Source organism: Medicago truncatula, chromosome 3 (assembly GCF_003473485.1).
Source record: "Medicago truncatula cultivar Jemalong A17 chromosome 3, MtrunA17r5.0-ANR, whole genome shotgun sequence".
Taxonomy (NCBI): Eukaryota; Viridiplantae; Streptophyta; class Magnoliopsida; order Fabales; family Fabaceae; genus Medicago; species Medicago truncatula.
The window spans coordinates 36,650,632-36,672,338 of NC_053044.1; the positions used below are offsets into that span (position 1 = coordinate 36,650,632).

General features: G+C 32.7%; 4 protein-coding genes and 1 non-coding gene across 6 annotated transcripts; 2 read left to right on the forward strand and 3 right to left on the reverse strand.

Moving 5' to 3' along the window:
* Nucleotides 1–1,199: 1,199 nt before the first annotated feature.
* LOC11417256 (RHOMBOID-like protein 8) lies at nt 1,200–4,475 on the reverse strand. The gene is made up of 6 exons (XM_003601099.4): nt 3,950–4,475; nt 3,510–3,673; nt 2,899–3,062; nt 2,541–2,812; nt 2,288–2,414; nt 1,200–1,581 (listed from the first exon to the last, which is right to left on the reverse strand). Exons 1-6 carry the CDS (start codon nt 4,240–4,242, stop codon nt 1,462–1,464), a joined length of 1,140 nt encoding a protein of 379 aa, XP_003601147.2. The 5' UTR covers nt 4,243–4,475; the 3' UTR covers nt 1,200–1,461.
* Nucleotides 4,415–4,486, forward strand: TRNAW-CCA (transfer RNA tryptophan (anticodon CCA)). The gene has a single exon. It is a non-coding gene; the product is annotated as a tRNA-Trp (tRNA).
* A 1,332-nt stretch (nt 4,487–5,818) lies between these two features.
* On the forward strand, nt 5,819–8,914 carry LOC25489392 (phosphopantothenate--cysteine ligase 2). Its single transcript, XM_013605370.3, has 9 exons — nt 5,819–5,966; nt 6,080–6,191; nt 6,284–6,328; nt 6,402–6,487; nt 6,848–6,900; nt 7,041–7,100; nt 7,366–7,467; nt 7,854–7,973; nt 8,516–8,914. Exons 1-9 carry the CDS (start codon nt 5,819–5,821, stop codon nt 8,753–8,755), a joined length of 966 nt encoding a protein of 321 aa, XP_013460824.1. The 3' UTR covers nt 8,756–8,914.
* Nucleotides 8,915–9,146: 232 nt separating this feature from the next.
* On the reverse strand, nt 9,147–12,266 carry LOC112419874 (pre-mRNA-splicing factor cwf23). The gene is made up of 5 exons (XM_024777953.2): nt 11,909–12,266; nt 11,459–11,533; nt 10,712–10,851; nt 9,903–10,040; nt 9,147–9,608 (listed from the first exon to the last, which is right to left on the reverse strand). The coding sequence occupies exons 1-5, from the start codon at nt 12,162–12,164 to the stop codon at nt 9,402–9,404; spliced, it is 816 nt and encodes a 271-aa protein (XP_024633721.1). The 5' UTR covers nt 12,165–12,266; the 3' UTR covers nt 9,147–9,401.
* Nucleotides 12,267–12,953: 687 nt separating this feature from the next.
* On the reverse strand, nt 12,954–15,808 carry LOC25489393 (transcription factor TGA3). 2 transcript variants are annotated; one of them, XM_024777948.2, is made up of 9 exons: nt 15,636–15,808; nt 15,022–15,193; nt 14,851–14,916; nt 14,678–14,737; nt 14,414–14,491; nt 14,238–14,301; nt 13,872–14,143; nt 13,548–13,775; nt 12,954–13,397 (listed from the first exon to the last, which is right to left on the reverse strand). In XM_024777948.2, exons 2-9 carry the CDS (start codon nt 15,148–15,150, stop codon nt 13,224–13,226), a joined length of 1,071 nt encoding a protein of 356 aa, XP_024633716.1. In that variant the 5' UTR covers nt 15,151–15,193; nt 15,636–15,808; the 3' UTR covers nt 12,954–13,223. The 2 variants fall into 2 exon arrangements, with proteins under 2 accessions (XP_024633716.1, XP_024633715.1); XM_024777947.2 differs by having other exon boundaries at nt 14,238–14,307; nt 15,636–15,805.
* Nucleotides 15,809–21,707: the final 5,899 nt, after the last annotated feature.

The following is a 21,707-nucleotide window of genomic DNA, read 5'->3' on the forward strand; positions in this document are numbered from 1 at the left end:
ATGTAGATGTAGATGTATAGGTCAAGTATTAAAAGGGATATTGATGGTTTTTTTAGCTAAAGGTATTTTGGTCCAGTGTGTATGTTTCCTTAGCCGACAGTACCAGGATAGGATAGACAAACTCAAAAAGAGTTGGCTTAATTGTAATTTATTTCCCATATTTTCACTATTTTACGCATTAAAGTCTCTCAATTTTACAATCCGACAATTTTGGTACTACATCATAATTTTTGAACTAAATACTAATGATGTGATATATTTTAATTGACGTGGTATATGATCTGATAACGAGAAAAGATCGATATCATTGAAATTCTAAAAACATTCTTTAAAAAATTTAATTTAAAACATATCATATCATTGTATTTTAGACTAAATATTTGATGAGAGAACCAAAAGTGTCAAATTTTAAAATAGGGATCAATTTCATAAAATAATAAAAATCGATGCATCAAAACTGCGATTAAACCAAAAGAAATAGAGTAACATCTTTTTCACTTATCAGCTAGGTTGGTTTGGCAATGAGTATGAGGTACAAACGAACTCCATTTATTTAACGGATCTACAACTTGCTTGGAAGGTTTTGGCACTTTAATGTGCTATAACTTTGAACCCTATATAAATTCGTGGCCCACCCTAATGGAATTTAAGTCTTTATTGCACTTTTTTACAGCATCGTGTCCTTCAATTGTAAAGGCGGCGGCGGGTGTATAGTTAGCAACTCACAAGCCACATGTTTATTCTATTTTTTTGAAAGAAGTCAAGGCTTATTATACTTGCAGGCTTGCAGCCACATGTAATTATGCAGTTACAAATGTGCAGGCTTATTCTTATTAAGAGTTATAACTGAACTGAAAAGTGGCTGCAAGTGTCACATAGCTGTCACTCTTTAGATATTTAAAATGGATGAAAATGACAATAGGAAAAGTCAGAAAAACCAAGTTCCTCTAAGCTTTAATTTAAGAAAACATTTTGTTAGTAAAAATAGTTAGACTCTTGAAATGAATCATTATAATTGAAAGAATATGAAATGTTAGCGATGGATGATGTAGTTCTAAAAAATAACGAAAGCAATTCTTTATGTATTTTCATTGTTTTTAAAAATGCGCACAATCTTTCACTACAAGAGTCTTATTAGTAAGTATAATTACACAAATTTAAAAAAATGAAAATAGAAAATATTTTCACAAACTAAACAGTGATTAATCTTTTGGAGTGGAATGGATTTATTTCACAAGAACTTGAAATGTTACACCCTAGTGGTATTTACATCAAAAGGCAAATTCCATAAACTCTAGCATCTGATTGTGTCCGATCAGCTTCCCTAAGTTCTTTATTAAGCTCCTATTTCTTTATATTCAGAAAAAGAATTGACAGTTGGTTAAGATATGAAGCTATCTTTACCTATCCAGTATTACCAGGTAATTTGGACAAAAGGAATTATCCAAACAATCCATCTCATCAACATATTAAATTGCACAAATCATTAATCCTTGCTCGGGAGATGTTGGTGTAGTGAAAGACCTTGAAGTTGCCATTCCCCAAACATGTCATCGTCAAATGAGCATTACTCACCATTGTCTGCAGTTGTAGTACATATATAACCAGCATAAGCATGTTTTTGTCAAACTTACACGATTTTACATGATTTTGTACAATTGATTTGATTAAAATGAGTTTGAGTTGAATTGAGTTTTGTTGGGATGTTTTTACTATAAAAGCAAGTTTGATTTAAAACTTAACATAGCCTATTCAACCTAATGTAAACTGTAATTTTTACTACTTCTAATTTGACCGATATGCAGAGACAATAACAATTTTGAATAAAACATCTGAATATGAAGACATTTTATGAAATTTATGTGAGCTTCCTGACTAGTATGGAAACAAATCATTATTATCAGAGTGTTTACAAATAACAGCAGTAACAGCTACTAAATTGCCCACAAGAAACTGTGGAAAGTATATAGCTAGTAGCCAAAGCAGGTAAACTACTAACAGATATGAAAAAGTTCCAGTGACACATATCAGTTAGTATGCTGACATAACATTCCTATTTGGTTAAATTTATTCAATTTCTTTTTCAATTTAATTGATCACCTTGCAGTTAATATTAACAAACCAACAATTGACCACTTCAGATTAAAAATTTGGCAAATAAATCAAATTTTATCATGGAGTTCCATTTATTATTGTGCATTTAAAGTTGTAATAGAGAACTCCCTCAAGTGATATAAATTTTGTTAGGTATTTAAAACTTGAGAAATGCCAAAAGTTAGCTGTATACCTCACAAAAGGTTTCTCTGTCTTTGCAGTGCCAGCTTGTGAAAGGGATACAGTCAACATATGGACACCATGTGCAATAACTGTTGATGTTGATTCCATAAAGAACTGCAAGAAGACAACCAGCCAATCTGCATATATGGAAAGAACCTTCTCATTTAATGATTTGATGCATGCCGGAAAGCACAATAGATAGAAGACATATAACCCCTCAAATTAAATAGAATAAAACAAAAGAATGTTTAAAAAAAACATACAGCAGAGTGAAGAGGATAAGAGAAACAATCCTAGAAACTGGTCTGTCTAGCTTTTGCTTGAGCTTCAATTTGATGTAACTTTTGAGATCATAATCAATTTGATCTCCTTTACTTGGAGTTACCTGTTGGAACTGAGGTGCGAATAGAAGAACAGTTCCAAGGAGGAATCCTGATATAAAACCTCCAATGCTTGAAAAATTGTCTACATAAGGCAGAAAACCAAGGAGGAAGTTGCACACAAAGATAAAGACGAAAGATGCTACTTCTGAAATCTGCATTCCACCAAAGAAAAAATTGATCAAAAATCAATCATGCCTAACAATGAGAAACAGCTATGAGGTGAAAAACTAAGAAGCACCTTTTTGGTATGATATTTCCAGTTCCAAACAAGTTCTGAAAGCAATGCTCCTAGTAATCCAAATAGAGCACCAGAAGAACCAACAACAGGGATGTTTTGAAGAAAAAGAGATGCCATTAAGGCACCCACAAAAGCAGATAGTATATAGACTATACCAATCCTTACTGCAAATTAAAAACAAAACGTCATAAATTCTAATAACAAGAAAGCATTTCAATATGCAATTTTTTTTCAATTTGCATCTATAAAGCAGAGAACGGTGGACACAACTCTAACGCATCGACACCGATAATATTTTGAGAAAATAAATCCTTTGAATGTAGCCACATGCGTCAGTCTCGTGTCGGACACCAAACATGCCTTCAATACGCAATGTCATTGCTACATAGCTTTGCATCATTTCAATCAATTGGACTTATGCAGCACCAACCGATTAAATGTGCATCCGGTGTCTGACACATGTTTAACACCAACACCGACATGACATTGACACAATGACACATATGAACACATTGAGTCACTTTCACTTTGGTATCTATGTGTCGTGTCCGGTGTTTGTGTTAGTAGAAAACCTAGAAACAAAACCCAAATGAATTAGAAAAGAAATTTACATGGCCCAAACTCCTGCTCTAGGCGAATTCCAACATAGATGACACTGCAGAGATTGATCACAAGATGGAAGAGTCCTGCATGTAAAAATGGAAACGTGAAAAGTCTCCAAGTTTGATGACGTTCCGTCAAAAAGTTCTTTTGTAGTGCTCCCATTTCATCCAACCTACACCAACAACAACAACACTTTATCCATCGTTGCATTATACAATTCGTTTCAAACCCTAAATTAACCCTAAAATGTAGTTCAATTTCACTCTAATCAATTGCTTTAAACCTAAATTAAACATCAAATACAGTTCCATTTCACTTTAATTTATCACTTCAAAACCTAAATTAGACATTAAACATAGTTCAATTTCACTCATCAATTCCTCTGAAACCTAAATTAGAAGCTCAAATTCAATCGAATAGAATCATAGAACAAAACTTGAACACTCACTTTGACATGGAAGGACCTAACAGAGGATTTTCAGCGAGAGGCTGAAACGAGAACCTTCCAAGAGATGGAAAAGTGCAATCACCGTGAGAATTGGTGAAGCAATCGTTGACGAGCATCGTGGCAATGAAGAACCCTAGTTGGATTAACACCATAACAGAAATTACCCATGTGTCACCTCTGCGGCGGAGACGACGGCAGGATTTGAGCTGCGGATCTTGAGGAAGATCGAGTGGGAGCTTCTTCGCCGGAGAAGAAAGCTTGATGTCGATGAATTCGGAGCTTTCTTCTTCCATTGATTGATTTTCCCGCGAAAATTCAAGATTCTATCTCCAAGAAGAGATAGAGAGAGAAAATAGGAATTTTTTGGTTTGTTGCGTTTGGCGGGAAAATGTTGTTTATATAGTTTTCTGCGATGATGGTGATGATGGTTATTAGTGGAACGGAGATGGTGGTTTAACATCAAATGGATCTGTGGCGCAATGGTAGCGCGTCTGACTCCAGATCAGAAGGTTGCGTGTTCGATTCACGTCAGGTTCATATTTTTGTTGCATTTCTTGTTTTTTGTTTTGTTTTAGGCTTAACGGGCTTGGGCTCAAACAGGCCCACACACGGATAGAAACTGGCCCATAAATTCGTTGTGAAACAAGAAAATTGACATATACACTTCAAACAAGGTTGAAACTCACCCGAAAAAGACATAAATGCTCATCGGCGGTTGATAAATTATTAGTATTTCCTAACCTTTAGTGAAGTGTGCGAAACAAAGCATAGAGTACATTGTTAAATGTTTACTAATTCACCTAAATTAATTTTTTATTTGTTTTTGAAATAATTAATTTGAATTTTTTATTTGTATTGTGTTACTAAGATGACCCAGTAACTTATTTACCTTAAAAAATGTGAATTCTAACCATTAAACTACGTGACAAAAAAAATTGAGTACCACTAAGACTATCTAGGAGACGCATAGTATTCATTGGGGGTCAAATAAAATGTGCCATTGGGATTTTATAATTTGAGATTTTTTTACGATTTTTTTTTAATATTGTTTTTGCTAGATAAAAAAAAGGCTTAAATATGAAAATAGTCCCCGCAAATATCTGACATTTTATTTTAGTCTCTGTAAAAAAAAATTGGTTTTAGTCCCTGCAAATTAAAAAAATTTGGTTTTGATCCTTGGTATTTTGTTTTAGTCCTTGTAAAATTGATTCATATTGGATTTGGTCCTTGTAATATGTAGAATATTTGATTTTAATCCCTCAAAATGAGGACTAAAATGAATATTATACGGACCAATTTCAATATGAAATGATTTTACAAGGATTAACACAAAATATCAAGGACCAAAACCAAATATTCTATATTTGCAAGGACTAAAACCAAAAAAATATTTTTATAGGGACTAAAACTAAAACGTCAGATATTTACGGGGACCATTTCCATATTTAAGCCTAAAAAAAACGTAATTTTGCAAAAATAAAATTATGGAAATTAACATATTAGCTAGATGAATTGATTAATGTGGTAGTTTATATCAGACGATCCTATTTTTACTCTATAATCAATTAGAGATCCTTGCCTATTGATTTGTGAGCAAACCCTATTGAGAAAACACTCAATCGTTTTGTCCAAAACAAAACACTCTGAATCTTCAATTACATCCTTCTATTCCCATTGATTAATTTCAAAACTGTTAGGTCTTGTTAATTCCTAGTTACTTTCTCATACAATGTCAATGTGGCTCTTTATTCAAACATTCACAGTAGCATATTTCCTATGTTATCATGAATGTCAGTGTGTAAGTTCCAGTGTCCATGCCTTGTGTCACTGCTTCTTGGAGATAAACACATTATTTTGATTAATTGTTAGATGGATGCCTCAAACAAGTCAGATGATGTGGGGAAAACCCTTGAGACACAAGCCAAAGCTTTTTTTGACTCTGCTCCTTCTTTGCACAACAGTCATGAAATAACTCAAAAATTGATTCAATTCATTCAACACAATTCTTCATCATTAGGTAAGTTAGCTTCAACTATAGCATTCACATTTGCATATTTTTTATATGTTGCTTTATGCTTCCCTTGTAAAAATGATGTTTGGTGGTTTTTGGGACCTCTGAAAATGGGAAAGCTAGAAGAATTGTTTGTGTGACTTCTGGTGGTACCACTGCTCCATTGGAGCAACTATGTGTCCGGTATGTTGATAATTTCAGTTCCGGTCATCGAGGGGCCATTTCTACCGAGTACGACGCACTTTCCTTGTTTTCGTAGAAATAAACTGGTTAATGTTCGTTTCTATGCTCTTGAGAAGAATGTGTTGGTGGTTATTTTGCAGGTACTTTCTGAAGGCTGGATATGCTGTTATCTTTTTGCACCGTAGGTAAATTTCTTATCATGTAATTTATCCTTTTCTCATGTTTGATGTGTTGATTTACCAATGAATAATTATGCAGGGGGAGTTACCAGCCATTTTGCAGATCCATTCCTGATGATCCCTTACTTGAATGCTTCGAGCTGACCAACGATTTAAATATTCAAGGTTTTCCATTTCTGTTTTCTCCTCGCCTCATGCCATAATAAGATAAATAGACTAATATCTATAATCGTATGAACAATCATTTACATATACATTGCACTTGATATCTTGATAGTCTAACAATACTTGACAATGCATGTTATTAATGTTGTATGGTATTATGCTATTAAGTTTATTCTTCTAGATGAGTCTTACCCTTTAGTCTTTACTACGGTTCATCAAAGATTAACCTAAGTGCGCCGATATGATTTATACTTCATGACTTAATTAATATCCTTAATTTTTCTTGTGAATTGATATTGCTACTTTATAAAATCAACTTGGATTTTTTGATTTTGCTAAATTACATTTTTTTTCTTTCAGTTCGCAAGGCTTATTCTGAAGCAGTGAAAAGAGCTATTTTGGATCATCATACTGTATGATCTATTGATTGGATTTTGTGTCATCTTCTATTAGTGTTTCTGTAACTTCATTTTGTCTCTTTTTAATAATTTTACATTAGCTTAGCTGATTCAAATGTAATTATAGCTTCATTTGGGCTTTTGTTCCACTGCAGGCAGTGGCAGGCGGTCATTTGTTAAAACTTCCTTTCAGCACCATATTTGAGTATCTTCAGGTTAGCTTAGTCGTTGTTTTTATATTATAAGTCCTGTTTGATGCAACAAATAAGGACATTTCAGTCTCCTATATGGTATTCAATCCCATTCTCTATCTATCCGAGTCGTGTGATAACTGCAATCAACCATGGAAAAGGATTAATTATTGTGCTTTTTGTTCCATGTGTTGTCAGTTTTTAATTGCAAAATAGAGCTCATTGTTTTATTTAACTATCAGATTTTCTTGCACTAACTAATGAGTGCTAATTGCCTTTTGTTTAATAGATGTTGCAGATGATTGCAATCTCAATGAGGTGTATTGGCCTACGTGGGATGTTTTATCTTGCTGCTGCAGTATCTGACTATTATGTTCCTTGGAAGAATATGGTATAAATATGTTATGTTAGCTCTTGATTTCATGAATGTTTTGATGCTATATATATATATATATATATGACTTTAATCTTGGTTAAAATGTCTATTTAATTGGTTAAGGGACAAGAGATTCATCATTTGAAGAATTTTTAAGTATTGCTTGTATCAAAGATGGAATACTCACATTGATTTAATCCAATAAGAGAGTGAGTGTTAGAAAGAGTTCCTATAGCACTCTTCTTAGAGAATTTGCACTTATGTTTTCAATTCTTGCTTCTATTTCAGTAAGCATGAAAGTTATGAATGGTGGCTTGTGTTCTGTCTGGTAGTTTAACTTGTAATGCAATAGTAGCTTTTAAGACTTGCTTCAACTTTCTTGTTTCATGTTAATCTTACAGGTGGAGCACAAAATTCAGTCAGGACCACCCCTCTTGGATGTGAAACTTTTTCAAGTGCCAAAAATGTTGTCAGTAATTCGGAAAGACTGGGCTCCTCAAGCTTTCTGTGTATCTTTCAAGGTATTAATGGTATTAATTTGTTAAACTGAGGAGTAAAAAGCAATTTTTTTTGGTTTATAGAATTCTATATGGATATTTACCATTTTGATAAATTCTGAATTGCACTTAACATAGAAAAAATATCTTGATACAGAAATTTGAGAGAGTTTTGCTTAGAGAACATATGTGAAAATGAGTTTAGTCTAGTTCTACATGTGATGACAGCTTGCATGTAATCAAGCACCCTTTCCACGGTTATAGAAGAATAAACTAAAATTATACTGATTTTCTAAAGGAAATGGTTATCTATGTTTTCTTCCAAGAATATTTAGAAAATGAAATGTCTGTGACCTGAAATAGCACACCACATGAGTGGATCAAAATACATCTTGGTAGTAATCTCTGATCAGGTATTCATGTTAGCGAGATTATTTTTCTGTTTTCAAAACAGGACATCCAGATTTTCTTAAAAAAAGAAAAGAATAACAGGCAACCAAAAATAGGACATGAGTAAAATATTCTTTGACACATTACTGAAATTTTCTTTCCTCCTTGTATGACAGTTAGAGACAGATTCAAGCATTCTTGTAAACAAGGCTAATGCGGCTCTTGAAAAGTATAAGATGCATGCAGTTGTTGCAAATGAACTCGCAACTCGTAAGGAGCAAGTGGTGGTCGTCACTAGTGCTGAGAAGATTACCGGTATGCGAGACAATAGTGAGTCTGCTAATGATGTAGAGAATCCCTTGATTAAACTTCTTTCTAAGAGACATATCACTTACATTGAGGATTCCGGTAGGTGAGTCTGTAGAGTGACTTAGGCTTTGACCTTTGGTTTCCTTTTATGATATTGATAGGTAGAGTAAGAAATATAACTCATGTCTTCATTTGTGCTAAAGATATTGATTAACTTCTTGTATATCCTGTTGTTATCTTCACAGTTCTATCTCTTATTAATTGAATATAAGGACAGGAAAACAATACAAATTAATCTCAAATCATTTGTTATACAGAGTTAACATTATGTTGGGTTGGCTGGAAGGTATAGTCTTTGTTGCCTTGTTGAATTTGGACCTTTGTGTATCAGATTAGAGTACCTTCAATACTCGTACATAAAAAAGTTGACACCTCATTCCAACACCGTATGGGATTAGTTTCTAAAAACTGATTGGGGGATTCCCTTGGCACATAAAATTAGAACTGAAATTAAAATTCTGAATTATTTCAGTTCCTCAGTCCAAATGACCCTAATTGCAATGATAAATTCTCATTCAATTTAGTCTGGAAGTAACAAAACATATGTACATATATCTCCTTTTTTTGATGTTACATATATCTTCTGTATAATTATAATAATTAAAGAATTGTCAGATCCATGGAGGGAGACATTATGGTATTGGATCCACATATTAGCTACTGGTAAGAATATAGACACCAGTCTCACATTCACTATAATTCCTCGTCACTATCATCAAGCTCAAGACCTTCTGCGGCTAAGAGATGGCCTATAGTCTTCTTCATTTCTTCGTCGGCCTTTTTTCGCATTATATCTCTCTTCTGCAGTATAAGTGTGTGCCTTTTAAGGGTACTGCTGAAATGTTCAGCTGAAGCCTTCTTTTCTCTTGCCAGAATCTTCCTATATTCATCTGGATCAACCTGAGATTTCATAAATACTTCCCAGTCATTTGCAAGGGGGGAAAATAGCATATGGTTCTGAGAGGTAATGAAATATGTGATACTGACATTTTCCAACACTCTATTCTTTGGTGAAAAACAGCTCTATGATGTTTATGTATGAAGCTAGGACCATGGATTCTTCCGAATCACTCAATATTGGAAGTGAAATGTAACAACAACTGACTATAACTTTATTTGTAGGGAGAAAACCAAGGTGATACAGTCATTTAATCCTACAGTTAACTGACAACATATTCAAGCATACCCTAATACCTTTGAACGAGAAAGTTGACGAGCACGAACATTCAACTCACGCTGCTGCTGCTCAGCCCAAGCATAAATTGCCATATCACCCCGCTGATTAAAAGCTTTTCGTTTTTTCATAAGCCACTCCATCCATGCTTGAGATGCCTGAATGACACAGCACATCAATCTAAAATACAAAGAAAATTGATATATTCTATTAATAAGAACAAAAATTTACATCCATCACTGGTCGTATCGATTTTAAGATTTATGAGTTTTCGAGGCAACACTTGAAAGTATTTCCATTTCAGGCTGTATCAAAGCCACAGATATAAGAGTGGCTAGTAAATAATTCAAAGCGTCTTCTGTGGACAAAAGATTAAACAGTAGTCATTTGTTGAAGTTCATCAGGCTCTGTCATGCTTTTAGCTTTTAAACAAAGGGTAGAAATTCATCATATCTCTTTCCTTCCTATAGGATTAACAAATGTGATTCGATTACTCAACAGCATTAATTAATATTTTAGCATTTATTTTGCTGAACAGTCCATCCATAGATTAGATATTAGTTTAACTGACCAGCTTGAAACGTAGAAGAAGAAGAAGAAATTGAAACAGCTTCATCAATTATTTAAGTTGCAAAGACTTGGATTGGTTCAGGCTTGATAGTTGATACTACTAATCACAGATATTATAATTCGCATGAAATCCCATATAACAAGTTCCTGACGTGTGCAATGTAAAAATAAATGTGCAAAATAGAATGCTAAGTTCCTAAGTAAATGATAAAAAAAGTACCTAGTCAACTATTGATAACCACAAAAATAAAAATATTACCTTCATAGGGTTGGCCTGGTTAGCCATGTCATATTTTTTCCGCCTCTCTGAATCTATAAGCAACTCATAAGCAGCTTGAATCTTGATGAACCTAGCTTCTGCTGTTTCACCTTCCTCAAGGATTCCCCTTCCATCATAGACTTGAAGAGTAAAGTATAAGGAGATTATTACATATTGAGAGTTTATATTCATCTTTAATAAAAAAAACACTAGCACAGAAGAAACATATCACAAACAACTAATGGTGTATTGGTATGTCTGAAAACACAGTAAGATCGTACTGAACACACAATGATTCCGAAGCTCCAAGAGTTATCTAATTTTTTTTTTTACTAATGAGTTAACTTGTTGATAACTGCACAGTAACCACGTGAAAATTGTTCTTTCCAATCATACACTAAGTTGTATGGCTCATAGTTGGAGAAACACTTGGCAAGCAAATACACTATTAGTTGTTTGTGATATGTTTCTTCTGTGTAGAGTGAACATGCTTATGGAGAAAAACAAACATCTTACAAGTCCTAGTATATACTAACATTCAAAACATTTTAAAGACAAAATGATAACCATTAAGTAGTTGCAGTTGCAGTTGCTTAGCTTCATCTTAAATGAAAAAATAATATATTACTGCTATATATGATTAATATAGGATCAAATTCAAACAAACAATGAAGCCATCAAAATCAGAAGTTCATAACTTTCATAAGACCCTAAAATAAAAAAAGTAGGTAAGATCAAGATACATACCATCTGGATGATAAAATTTCGCCAAACGTCTATAAGCAATCTTTATCTGCTCATCATCAGCATCTCCTTCCAATTCTGTTGTTTCAGCATACACAATTGATGAACAAACATTCAAAACAAAACAATTATCCACAAAAAAAGACCAACATCACACAAACATACTCCACACAGTAACAAACCCAAACACATCCATTTCTTATTTTCTGCATAACCCATCATTCAAGTAGTTAATCTTTGAACCATGAATGAATGAATTACAATTCCACTAACAAATTTCTGATAAAATTATACCAGGAAAGCGAAAATTACTAATTTTTTAACAGTTAGATTAATGTTAACCAATTTCTTCCGAAAGGAACAAACTTTAAAGCAAAAACTACCAATTTTTAGCTGTTAGATTAATTTTGCCCAATTTTTCCAAAAAGGAACAAACTTGAAAGCAAAAATTACCAAGAGTTTCATATGGGGTTTTTTGTTGATCCCAATTTGTTGCTTTCGCCACAGTTCTCTTCTGATTGAGGCGAAACTGAGGCATGGGTCTGCTCGAATTACCCGAAGAACCAAGCCATGTAGAATATAACCACGGAGATTGTAAATAGGGTTTGCAATTAGGGTTCCAAAATGAGGCCCTAAATCGAAATTGGTGTCTGCAATTAATAAAGGAGAACACTGTTTGAGTTCTGCATAGGGTTCTTAGATTGCTCATATTTTTTCTTTGAATTTCAAAGAGAATAGGTTTTTGGTTTTCAGTGATAACAAACACACATGAATCTGACAGAATCTTTTAATTTTAGCATTTTTTGTAATTTTTCTTGAAGAGGAAATTTTGATTTTGTTTTTTCTCATAGCCGTGAATTTTCCATTATTATTTTCCCGGGATATTTTTGTGGACAGTTTGGCTTCTTTTTGTGTTCCAAAATACCTAAAATATATTTAAGTTTTATCTGTATATAAAATTTACAACACTCACATACATTGCGCACTAACCACTTAAGTTAGACATGCGTCCAGATCACAAGGCACTCCAAACAATCAACCTTAAAATGGGATGCATAACTTTTTCTTATAGTCAAAGTTGTTAGATGATCGGAAGATGATGACTCTCATAATGAATTTCACAACAAAAATGGGTTATTTAAAACAAAAGAGGTGTTGTAGTTCGGTTAGAGAAAATCTACATATAGTTATAACAAACCATTCCGAGAATGATGGTAGAGGTATCAAAATAAGGCCGTGATAGCGAGAATCGGTTATTTGTGACCAATACACCATTGAAGTATTTTTTTTTCCTTGAAGTTTCTAGTGTTGCATTTTCCAATTTATATAGTTTTGCGTAAGATATAATCATGAAATCAACCAATAATTTGTATAACATCTTCTGATCCTGTCTACAAGTCCTAGTGCCCCATTTGAATTGAAATGATTTATGTCCCTCTTCATTCAGAATATAACTTTTGAAATACACTTAAATTGCTACTCCTTTCAATTCAAAAGATGCTAAAACGAAGATGAACTCCTTTTAATTCAATATATAGTATGTACAAGCATACTCTAAACTAAACAGCATCAAATCACAACTCAATACATAGTATGTACAAGCATACTCTAAACTTAATAGCATCAAATCATATAATATTGCCTCTTGCTGCTACACAACATTAAGTTTCGTTTATACACATAACATATAGATTCAACCAAAATTTGAACATCTGTTCTGTAAAGTTGAAACTGAAGAAGTATCGTAAGCAGGTATCCGGCTCTTCCTCTAAGGAGTAATCCTAGGTGACCTCATGGAATCGAATGGACGAGAAGTCCAGAGAGAACAAATAGTACGAAGGCGATGAAAGTATTCCCCTAGAGCAATCAAGCCCCTAGCAGCTTGGTGCGTAGACAGGATGCGGGACATGTGTATCAGAGTTTGCTGCCTGAGATGATCTGCCTGTGGACAACACAAATCATTCACAATGTATCAAATTGAATAATGTAATGATGAGTAAGGGTCTAGTTATAGTTTGAACACCAGGACTTAGGATAAAAGAGTGGCATTAGAAAATTCCTAGTTGATTCAGATTTCTTGGTGTTACATTACCTGGATTACAAAACCTTCTAGTCCCTCAAATTTGTCTATAGCAATAGCCATCTGAATTCCATGATTTGCTGCATTTAATGGAACAAATGCCATGTCTTGGACCAGACTCTCCTGGAGTTTATTTAGTCCTTGTGAAAGAGCATCTTCGGCTTGCTGAGACGACAGGTGAAGTTTTTTGATGCTAAACATCTGTTCATCAGACAAAGGCTCAAGTTGTGGCACAATGAGCTGTAGCAGAAAAAAAACTAATAATGGTTAGTGATTCGTTGAGGTTTCGAGAGTACCGACTTTTAATCTAATTTGCTATTAAGATCAGATTTGTACATTTAGAAGCTGTGATGGCCGAGATCCTCCGATCCATAGGAAAAGTCGCTCTACGGATGGTTTCCACACACCGGAGATTAAATAGAGGGGATCAGCCTTTGCAGCATCCGTTTTCATTCTGAAAAGATCCGAGTAATGATTCAAGACACTCTGAACAACTAGACGGAGCTGCACTTCGGACGCATTAGTTTGAAATGCATTTCTGAGCTCTTCATTCCGCCTATGGTTCTCGTCAACCCAATTTCCGTATTCAATTTCAAACGCGACAATCCCTGGTTAACAGAACACACAAATCAATAAGAAAAATGTAACAAGAATTAAAAAAAAAATTAAGAATGCTTGAAATTAATATCAAGAATCACAAACCTGGGTTTATTGTTTCAGATGATCCCATAAAACTGGTGTCTAATGCACTTCCTGTGGAAATACCCTGCAACTAAAGTACAAATTTTAATTTATGCCCAAAATTGACAATTGAAAGAGCATAACATAAATATAAATAATAAGTAAAGATGGTAAATTAATTGTTAGTTTTGGTTCACCTGCTTTCTTGCTCTCCCAATCTCCAGCTCCAATTGCATGAGCTTTAATCTGCTTGATTCTAATTGTTTAACATAAGCCTGCACAATATTCAACCATATGATTCATATTTTGTATTAGTTAAAAGTTAGTTAGAAATATGTTTGTTAGTCAGTTATAACTGCTTTCATGTTTCATCATTATAAAATTTTCATTTCCTCAACCGTTTTACATAACAAAAGAACAAATCAAATGACTTTTCCTATAAGTAAATTTACTTATATTACCTTTTTGCGTTCCCGGCTTTTCTTAGCAGCCTCTCGATTCTGAGCGAGGCGTCTAAGTACCTGCACATAATGTCACAGACACATAAACAACTCAAAAACTTTCATGTTTTATCACAAAGATTTTGGACAAAAATCAAAATGTCACAATTTATGCCTTGATCAAATATCATTACCTTATTATTTGTAATCTCTTGTTCAGCTTCTGAATGCTCCCTTGGTTCATGTGGAATATATTCAGACTGCAAAATTCAAATTCATAAGATTGTTATATAATCTAGTTTCCACATTAAACATAAAAGTAACAATAATAAATAAATAAAATCAAATTATTAGTTATAACTCACCTTGTTCTCCATGCTAGTAGTGTTACTGTTCACAAGTAACATTGGAGAAGCAATTGAATTAAGACCACCTTCAACTTTAAAGCTGTCACCCCACATGCTAACTTGCTGGAATGGCTCGTATATATCCATTAATCTCTCACTAAATCCAATTGATAAAAATGGAATTTTCTACCTGATAATAATATTGAAGACAAAACACATTAATTTTAAACTGCAAAACAATAGACTTATGGTCTCTCATGTTAATTAAACTAATGCAATCACTATAAAAAAATCCAAAGCTCGAATCTTAAAAAAGAGATAAAAAACAGCTGTCTCCTAATTTGTTTTAGTCATTTTCTATGATTCAATACTCAAAAAGTTACAAATACCCCCCCCCCCCCCCCCCCCCTCCTCCTTAAAACAAATCAAGAGATAAACTAACCTTATGAACAAAATAATTTCAAATAATCAAAATCAACATATTCATTCTATCAAATGAAATTCAAAATTTCAAAGTCTTGCATGACTTGAGTCCAAGCTTATGCTCAAATCAAGTTATGTAAATGGAAAATTGGAACCAAACTAAATACATATATATAGTACTACTAGAGAAGGAAGAATAGAGTACCAACCTATATAGATTTCTATGCTAACTTGAAAGAATTTTTAGCCTCAAAATTTGTTTAGTCTAAGAATGAAAGACCCTTCTGATTGATGCTAAGAATTGAATATATATAATGGACAAAATCAGTAGCTAGCTTAGTTGATGTGAAATAATGTCACTATTATTTGCCGCATGCAAACAAACTATTAAAGCAACGTTGGAATTAAAGATGACAAGTGAAATATATATAATAGAGACATTAGATATAACTAATCAGTGATCATAACTTTTTCCTTTTCTTCTTTGGTTTATAATAATATATTTTGAAGCCACAACTTGCTAACTTTGTTATGTTCCCACTTCATGAGAAACAGTGAGTGCCAAAGCTTTTTTTTTTTTAATTAAAAAAAAAATTGTAGTATACTAGTGCATTAAGAAAATGAAAAAGACTACATAGAAGAAAGTACTTAACCACTTCATTGATCACATGTTCATCTTTTTTTTTTCTTTGGTACAATGTTCATCTTTACTTGATGTGATTGTGATTCATTCCTTGTCTTGCCCTGGACTTACGTGTATGGTAAGTTTTCATTATTTTATTATATTTTGCTCTTTAAATTTTAATGAAAGGGACAATTTAGACTTATTTTAAAGTAACAATAACACTTTAGTATTTTAAGTTAAAAATGCTGGCCAATTTTGTCTTTTTATTTATTTATTTTAGCATTAGAATTTTCAAGATTTTATATTTGTATTAATGCAACAAGAGTTCAATACAATATGTACAGATATTCTTAAATTTGAAGAACTAAATCACTAGTACTGTTTTGTAAACGTAAGATACCAAGTTAATCGATTTTTTACAATTTTGAAGACCATGATGTCCCCCATTTCTTGTCCCTCTAATTTTTTGGTTGTGCCTTATGTATTGTCTATCATGAATTAAAAACTTATCCTATGAAGCATGTATATTCACTTTTTTTTTTAACAAATGTATATTCACTTATGTTTGGAATGGTAATATACGGTGGAATGGAATGGAATAATTTAGTTATATTTCACTTCACTCCACTTCAGTACACCTTATACCACAAAATGATCTAATTATATTCACCCTATTATTGGGATCACATGATTAAGAGACTCGCTTATCGATCAAATGTGTCATATTGTGTTAATTTATAGTTTAAGAAAAGATAAACACTTTATTAAGTGTAATTTTTTTTAAGGAAAGTGTAATATTCATTTATATATCCTAGACTTTTGTTATTTTTCTTTTATTTTAATCAAAAGTGAGCTTTGCAGTTTAATATTTGCATAGACGTTTAAACATTTTCATGCTTTTAAGAAACATCATGGGAACTTAATTGGATTTATAAAGTGTTTCTCGAAGGTGGTTCATATATATAATAGAGTATATTCTTTGAATTAATTTAAATTGATGTACTATTGTGTAAAAAAAGTTATACAGTCAAATAGTGTCGCAAACTCACACACATGTAAAGGAGATTATGTTTTCAAACCCAATATCATCCTAACAATTTTGGTATTACCAGTTGAGTTGGATCTTACAAACCATTTTTTTGTGCGTCAATCCCTCGGTTCTTGGGGGAAGGGGTTTTAGCAGTCTAAAGTTCGGTCATGAGGTAAGGTTGACATAACTAAAGAATTGTTTCACCAAAAAATCGAATTTGAGTCCTTACGAACGATTCTTCATTTGATGGAGTTCATTGACTATTTGAGCTCAATTAAATTTAGTTGCTTTTAATATGTCAAAATATAATTGGTTAATAGCATGATAGAGCCATGTTATTTAATTTGGCAAGGGCAGTCCCCCTTGCTGTTTTAGGTTATCCTCTAACTTGCAGAATAGGAAGGATGAGTGAACCTTATCTTGTTTGTTCCTAAAAAGAAAAGTTGTATTTACCTAAAATACTCAATTGTTTCACTTTAGTGATCATACAAACCTGGCACATCATCAACTTTGATAGTAATGAAGTTATATATATAGTATGGTCTAGTTGATCATGTTCATGCCAACAGATTAAACTTGTATATTCCATCAAAGCTGTCCCTTCCAACCTCATAGGGAAAGGTATATGCGTTTCATAAACGACACATCCACGTACTCATGCATTGCTTTTATAAAGGTGAAGAAGATAAAACGATTTTGGAAAAAAGTAGTTAGTTATTATCTTCTTTATTTTCTTACTTTTTCTTCTTTTTCCATCAGCTATTACAGTGAATTACTCCATCAACTTTAACACCAATAATTTTCCTTTGATCTGATTATGATAACAATTAATTATATTATCAATCTTGAAGTTCATGATCTCCATTTCTTGTGGATTGTACATTTTTTGACTAGGCCACCTTTTAATCTGCTACAAAAAGCCCTGCATGCTTAACTACCGTGAATAACTTTTTTTTTTTTTAATATGTGTTCCTTGACCTTAATGTAGCTATTAGTGCAGACACAGGCCTAAGAGTTTCGAGTTTCATTGTGATCCACTACCGAAAGGAAAAATATCACCATCTCTCCAATTTAACCAATAAGTTATATTAAAAAAATATTTAATTTATAAGCATTGTTGGTGTAAGTGTTTTTTACATTGACATTCAATCATAGTCATCAAATAATTACAGACATTCCTTGTGGTTTAATAGCTAACTTTTATCCATTCAATAATATTTTAAGAGTTTTTTCAAATTTTAGTGGATTATGGTGTTGGGCCACTGAGGGGAGCTCGGGGGACTGCCCACACCGAGGCTAGAACAATCACACAAGTGAGAGAGACGTCACACACTCTTACCCAAAACCTTAAGGCTATGAGTTTATTATGGGTTCTCTTACTTATAAGGTGTTCAACCTTTACTTTTCTATCTGATGTGAGACATATAACTCACACTTGTACACAACATATGGAACCCTATTTTCATAAGTTTGTCCTTTGCAAACTTGTCTCTTTTCAATATAGGTTTATCGTTTGCTAGCCTACGCTTCCGACTGCGTCGGTTAATATCATGAAGTAAAAAAATAATCAAGTGCGTCAATTTTCTTTGGCCAATTTTAGCTTATAATTAAGAATGATTGGAGTAATAAAACTTGTTTGATAGTCAGAATAAAGAGACAGAATATGATATATTTACCCTATCATGTTTAAATATAATGTTTGATGCATTAAAAAGATTGAATAAAATAAATCTTTTTTTTTTTTTTAAGGAAAAAATAAATCTTTTTTCTATCATATTTTGAAGATAACTTCGTATATATTTTAAAAAGAATTGAAGAAAAATAACTTTCAGGGGTAAAAAGTTTTTTTATAAGAACAGTTGTGAACAAATATTTTCCTAAAAATAAGTTTGGGACTATGGACCATATTTAGAGCTTTGAAGACCTCTTAACTAAGGCTTATTGAGTGGGAACTTTTTTTAGTGGGAGTGGAAACTTTCTAACATGATGGTTGCTTTTTTTTTGGTCAGATAATCTAATGGTTAGAATTCACACATATTAAATGTGGAGTAGTGAGGTGTCTGAGGTTCGAATCCCGGCTCCTATATATAATATGCAATATTCTACTAACTGAGTTAAACTCAAAGGGATTGATGGTTGCTCTTTTAACCCGCTTATTAGCTATTAATACTAAAAAAAACAATATTTAAGAGTTATCTTTCGAATCTTTTAAAAGCATAAAATATCGTTTGAGACTATATATTTGAACTTTTTAGCCTTGAGGGTTATTTGTGACTTGCATAACTTAACCGTTATAATTGTGAATACACACCATCCCAAGACTTTTTGCTTCTTAATGTCTATGTGTAATGTGTGTAGTGTGAGTGAGAAAAAGAGAGAAATGTTATGTTAATAAACATAGACAAATCCTAGTGGTACATATGCAATGCATTATGCCTAAACAGTTGACACGAGGAAAGGAAAGATTGCATCAAAAAACTCTTTAAGATTGAAAAGGGAAAGTAGCAACTGCATGTTGTAAAGACTTAGTTTTAGAAAATTGCTTTTCCGACATTGAAAATTTCACAATAACAGATAAAATACTTAAATATCTCAAACGGTAGTTAATTACCGTTGGGGACCTAGCGGTAGTTAACTACTGTTGGGATCCAACAGTAGTTAACCACCGCTAAATGTAAAACATAAAAACTGTAAAAGACGCTTGTCTTCTCCACTTTACCTTCTCTCATATTTCATTTGCCTCACGCTGCCTTTTTCATTCATTTCAAATTTTCTTCTCATTTTCAAAGAAAAAAGGGAAATGTGAGGCAAAGTAGGGAGATGGTAGACCCTTTTTCCATTTTTTCAGTTGAATAAATTCACCAAAATTTCATTGTTGTAGCATTCCTTTGTTCCAGAAGCATGGTAAGTACGTATTGGATTGAAATATCCACAAATATTGTGTATTTCTTAGCAAATCATAATAAATAACTACTTACATATTACCTCAAGCACTAGCGCTGTATATGTACCTTAATTCAATTAAGAATGGTTCTATTTTACAATATGGGTATCTTGTTTATGGATATGAAGGTGGGAACAACAATAATGTCTTAGACAAAATAGGGTAAGATGCCAATAATATTGCTTCTTCGACTCATATTTGCCAAACATAAGGGAATCAAATAATTCTCAATCATCAAATTGGAGAGAAAAAATAGTCAATTTTTTCAAATTCCCAAACAACACAATCAGACTCAAAGTACAAAGAGGAATGAATTGCAGGCAATCCAAAACTCTAGATCTATCCTGGTTCATGAGTAGTGATAGTGGAAAACACAAACATAAAAGTTGGGAATGAAATGGTAAACAACAATTACAGTTTTTGGGTGTTTTAATTTTATTTACAGAGTGCGTAATATGAAGAAAGGAATTCAGCAGCAGTTAACTGCCGGCAACTACCGTTGGGGGCTTTTTAGTTAATTACTTATGTTAATAAAAAATATTTCATGTCAAAAAAGCAATTTTCTTAGTTTTATCATCATTCATCGTCATGTTGTTACAATTTTGTGTAAATGTATTCATTCGTCCTATAGCCATATATACCAATCTATTTTTGGTTAGTATATAAAAGAATTCCTCCTTTTATCAAAAAAGAAAGAAGAATAATTGATCCACTATACGAGTCCATGAGAAGGCGATCACACTTTGTGGGGGCAGGGTTGCATGATTAATTTATTTAGGAACACAATAATTTCTTGATGATGGGGCTAAAACTAATTTATAAGGGCTAAATAAAACATTAAGAGCCTGCATGTATATGACAAAATCCATGTTGTAGTCCAAAGTATTTTACAAAACGAGGTTATAGTGACAACCGAATCTTTTGTTTGAATAATAATATAAGTGATTGTGCAAATTAAAAGATCTATTTCAGATTTGTGGATGGAGGAACATAAAATAAGTTAAGGTTTTTTATTTTACAAGGAATAAGTTAAGGTTATTCTGCACAACTTTCACTTTAATCCGTTTCTTACTCTCCACACTTACCGTACCATGATGATGTGTATCTCCATTATTACAGGAGTTACCTTTTTTTTTTTAAGACTTAAGATAGTAGATCAAGGCAAATCATTCATTAAGGATTAAAGTAACAATATAAGATACGAAGATAGTGTCAAAAAAAAAAAGGTAACAATATAAGATGAAAATGGATGCTCTCAAAAAAAAAAAAGATGAAAATGGATATAAAATGAGTAAATGGTACGAGGACTAGATGAGAATCAACAAAGGTGTCTTTACCAAGGTAGCAATTTGGCTTGTTTGTCACCGATTAAGCATCAAAATTTTTTTTTTTTTTTTTATGGAAAGATAGAAAAAGAAGAAAAAATATCCGTGATCCTCAATAATAATAAACCCTAATACACAAAATTGAACATAATGAAATCCATAACGATGGGCTTGCTTGTTTGGGAATTTCTCTATGTTTTGGATTTTCATGGTTGTATGTCTTTATGAATTATGGATTTGGCGAAGATGTGTTAGTATTATAACATGATTATAAATGAATAAACACAACTATTGAAAATATTATGATATGTAAAAAGTCCTATGCACAATGGCGGAGTCAGGAATTTTATAGAGTCT